The 4437-nt window shown below is 38.5% G+C and overlaps 1 protein-coding gene across 1 annotated transcript; it reads right to left on the bottom strand.

Moving 5' to 3' along the window:
• Positions 1–301: 301 nt before the first annotated feature.
• LOC116257124 (uncharacterized) lies at positions 302–3341 on the bottom strand. Its single transcript, XM_031633737.2, has 6 exons — positions 3324–3341; positions 2762–2852; positions 2544–2656; positions 2310–2435; positions 1940–2214; positions 302–1827 (listed from the first exon to the last, which is right to left on the bottom strand). Exons 1-6 carry the CDS (start codon positions 3339–3341, stop codon positions 1689–1691), a joined length of 762 nt encoding a protein of 253 aa, XP_031489597.2. The 3' UTR covers positions 302–1688.
• Positions 3342–4437: the final 1096 nt, after the last annotated feature.

The following is a 4437-nucleotide window of genomic DNA, read 5'->3' as shown; positions in this document are numbered from 1 at the left end:
TTCCCACACAAGTCTGCCACCTTTTGTACATGTCTCTTAGAATGTGCTAACCACCTTACGCACCGCAAACTATCCCAGATGGAAAGCATTAACACACGAATTGCCCTTCTTTTGCGGATGCATGTCATTCATACATGCTCACATGATGGCTGTTTCGACTCATCTGCACAGCGGATCCGCGTGCATCATCATTCTCTATTGTAGATACAGCTACAGTACCTTTGTATTATTTGCGAATTTTTTTGAGTTTTTCTAGTACTTTGAATTGCAGAAAAAGTCGTGGTTACATCTCTCCGAATCATGTACCCTCTCATTGGAAAAGCAATCAAATCACTTTGACTAAAGGATGAAAAGGAGGGCAATGTCATGCCTTTGAAAGAAGAGAAAGTCAACTGACTAAAATAAGTATTGCAAAGTCAACTTCTCGACAAGTTCCGTCATCGCTTTCATTTTCTTCATCATTACAGTATACCCCACTGGAAAAGAAATAGCCTCATCTATCCTCCATAAATTGCAGAAGAAGATCGTTTCCTGCTGGAAGAAGCATAAACCAGCTTCCGCTCAAGCTGTGAAGGATGAGCTCCAACCATTGTCACAAATCTCGGGTACGGGTATAATTCGGTAAAATTATAAATCTCAAGAATAAAACGGAAAAAAGATGGTAAATTTTTAAAAATAAATAAAAAATCCTGATAATTATATAAAAATAAAAGTAAATGAGAAATAAATAAAAAAACTATTGAAAAATTTGCAAAGGCTCGAGCATTCATCACAAAAGTAAGGGTTCGGATATTGTGAGGGTTCGGATAGGGTTCCGATAGGGCAAAGATGATACCATGATTTTAGTAATTTGAAAAATTTATATATATTTGATTTCAAAAAATAAAATAAAATAACAAAATTCATACTCGTAAGTCGTAAGACTCGTAACCCATCACATTATTCACAGCATTAAGTAAAATCGGCAGGTTTTAAAGCATCAAACCTAAGCAAGAGGGCAACGATAAAATGTGGAAACTAAGAGAGAAACGTAAGGCAGATTAACGATACAAAATTTACAGGCTCAGGTAAGGCAGGTTTTAAAAAACATAATACGATAGCATCAAATGCAACAAAAAAAAGGAGGAAAACTAAAGGGGAAACATAAAAAGGTTTAACCAACTGCAAAAAAAAAAAAGCAAGCATAAGATTAGGTGGCCTCTATGTGCTGATTTTGCCCAAAATCACCGCAACGCCCGCTGGCCTTTGTCGAATGCCTGAGGTCGAGTGAAGACTGAAGAACGCTCACCGCTGAAAAAATCTTCAGCGATTCCCGTCAGCTTCCCATCGACCGCCCTCACCACCGCTCGTCGGTCCGGCGACTTCCTCTTCACGTGGTCTTTGAATCAGCAGAGAGAAACGGTCGACTGAAGGAGGAGACACTAGGAGGAGGAAGTAATCGCGAGGGGGAAAGGGATAGATTTTAACTTTTCTTTTAAGTTAACTCCTTTTCTTATTCTTATCAAAAAATACGTTTCTGCCATTAAAAGGAGCGATCAAATTTAAAAGAAACCAAATATTTTATAAATATTACATGCCATGCCATTCGCACGCTTTTAAAAAACGGAAAAGACGCGTATAAAGAACGCTCACCGCTGAATTTTTGAAAAAAACGCGCCTTATTTCCGTTTTATTCGACTCGGACGTTTTCAGCATATAATACGCGTTTTTTTAAAAAAAACAGCGTCCAACATATTCTTTGCGTCCAGAGAAATATCATTACCATCTATCAATCTCTGCAGCTGTTCTTTGTTTTCGTCAACGTTAGCAGGATCTCCTCCCAAATAACTGAAAGAGAAAGTAAATTCTAATTAAAGATCTCAGAAGTTCATTATTCCATTGACGTGTGTGTGTGTTTGTCCGTGTGCAAGAGGAAGAGAGAAAGACATTCAATAGCTACCCGTTGAGTTTGCAGGCAACATGTGAGTCTACAAATTGCTCCGTGCTCCTCAGATTGAGACATTCACAAAGTCTAATGTGGCGTTTCTGCAAATAGTACTTTTGATGGAAATTCTCAGCAAGGAAAAATTCTAAGGAATGACCCGGAAGAATCGCCGTGACTATTCTTCTGTTGAGTTTCATTTGCCTTCTGACCTTTGATTGCATAGCTTCCTTTCTCTCTCCTTCATTGGCGTAAAATATTGCAGATCTAAGATGTGTGCTAAGTCCAAATTGCTGATAACCACCTCATTTCATGTCAATTGGAATGAAGAACGACTAACTGGTGAAAGCAGCAGTAAAGAAAGGATAACAGAGGAAAGACAGGATACCAGAAACTCTTTGCTTGTGGGATCGTGTGTATCCCAGAAAACCTCACAAAGGGATGTAAATGAGACGCTTCTTTTGTCATAAACAATCTTCACTGCCTCTGTGTGGCCTGTGTTCGCATTAGAGACCTGGAGAAGAAAAGAACCTGGATTTGAAACTTATGCTGAATAAAGGTTGATAAGTTTCCTTCTAAAATTTATGATGAACTCTTTTCTTTACTGTGTGAAGAAATTCACATTTTGCACTTCTCTGTAGGTAGGCTTCCTCCGGATGCCCCCAAAGTAACCAGTTGATGTTCTTAAAACTCCATCTACACGCCCAAATGCGGCCTCCACCGTCCAAAAACTTGCTATATGTGATCATCCATCGATGATGAAAAAGGAAAGCCAGTTAACACAAACAGAATGTTCTCAAAAGAAAAAGACGCTAATAACAATCGAATTAAGCATCCGACCTGCTGCAAAAATTGCTTCTTCTGCAAACTGGGACGGGATCTGTGAGGAAGAGCTGGTGGCCGCTCTTTGGTTATGGTCGTCCTTCTCAAGCTTTTTGATGAGAAAACCGTTGCAACATCACGCATGGATTTGGCAAGTTTTCCTTCCTTATTAACTCTGCTACTGTTGCCATTCATGCCTCATCTAGCCGTTAATGGGACGTTGAGAAATATTCCTTTATTGTAAATCTTTCCCCAACGTATATCTATTCCTTGTAAGTCTGGAAAATAATGTAATGGAAAACCAGAGCGAGACTGCGTGATGTTTTTGCCGTGGATGTAGGATTTACAAATCCGAACCACGTAAATCCGTGCGTGCACTCTCCTTCCTCCTCTTTCTCTCAAATTCTAACACTTTTGATGGGGTAGTAGCTGATACATCACACCAACGGAGATCATACGATCTGAAATTTTGACGTCCCTCGATTGCTGTTTAGTAATTCCTGTCAACCAAAACCAATATCAGAATTGAAGGGACCAAACATTTTTTGCAGGATTTTATAGAGGGGTTCCACTGGTTTACCTGCCTTGACTTTTTCATGGTCTACCCGACCTTCTGAAGTCTAAACCAGCAAGATACGATTAGGCAGGCTCCGGTTTCACCTGCAGTGGGCAGGACTCGATCCAGAAGGAAAAGGATAAAGCCACCTAATTAGGCCACCGCCGCCATGATTGCCCCCCGTCTCTGTTATGTGACTGAACATTTGATTAGCAGTACTCATCTTACCAAACGCCCACAGGTTGGGCTTCAATGTTTCCCTCCCTATTTTCAGTAGTCCGAAATCCTGCTGGCTCACTCAAATTGATTGTAATCGAGCTATTTAAAACCTTATTGGTAACAAAGTTGTTTCCTTATCGGTCATAGATTCAGTTTCAAAGTTCTTGTTTGGCATGCTGCACTTATATATATCTTTTAATAAAAAAAATCAATAAAAAATTATATGCAATATTTTCTGACATAATTTGTCATTGTTACTTTTGGCCCTTAGATTTGACAGGAAGCACGCTGTTCAACCCAAGCCCAGCCTGCATACCAACCTGCGCTTCAAGGTCCTATTTAATTTTTTGGATGCCTATGCCTTAATCTAGTGCGCTTTGGGTGGATTCGTAAGGCATTATAGACCAGGAAGACCTTTTCATATAATTTCCAAAGTTTTCATTCACGTTGGTTCATCTTTCTGGTACATGGTATTCTATTTATAGATTTTTTCAAGTATGTTCAAGTCGTGAAAAAAAAAATCTAATATAATCTGGAGTTTTGGATTTGTTTCTTTGTAAGAAGTAATTTCAGTTATTGAACTTATACAAATGCATTACTAAATTAACAGAAGCAAACCATGCTTTAATCTAGACATGATTCATGGATCCAAAATTTTTAGGATCCATCTTTGATTTGTAAATTAGGATTCATTTATCATCTTGGTTGGTCCTTAGATCCAAAACTGAAATGAATCTAGATCCTTTAATTTAGGTCCATCTATGATCCAAATATATTCTCCTGAGTGTGATCCAGTTCTACTTTGAATCCATATTCATATTGTGGATCCAAAATTAGTTTAATTCTGGATCTACATATATATGTTATATATTCAATGGATGTGTTATATGATCTGCTTTAGACGCTTCGATTTTATTTT

This window comes from Nymphaea colorata, chromosome 7, assembly GCF_008831285.2.
Source record: "Nymphaea colorata isolate Beijing-Zhang1983 chromosome 7, ASM883128v2, whole genome shotgun sequence".
Taxonomy (NCBI): Eukaryota; Viridiplantae; Streptophyta; class Magnoliopsida; order Nymphaeales; family Nymphaeaceae; genus Nymphaea; species Nymphaea colorata.
This window is presented reverse-complemented; position numbering and strand designations above follow the sequence as displayed.

What these genes read in the sequence shown, in the direction of transcription:
- LOC116257124 (XM_031633737.2), bottom strand. An exon ending in CCTACAGAGAAGTGCAAAAT is followed by an intron (nt 2,436 to 2,543) that starts GTGAATTTCTTC and finishes TTTCTTCTCCAG; the next exon opens with GTCTCTAATGCGAACACAGG. An exon ending in CCACAAGCAAAGAGTTTCTG is followed by an intron (nt 2,215 to 2,309) that starts GTATCCTGTCTT and finishes GGTGGTTATCAG; the next exon opens with CAATTTGGACTTAGCACACA.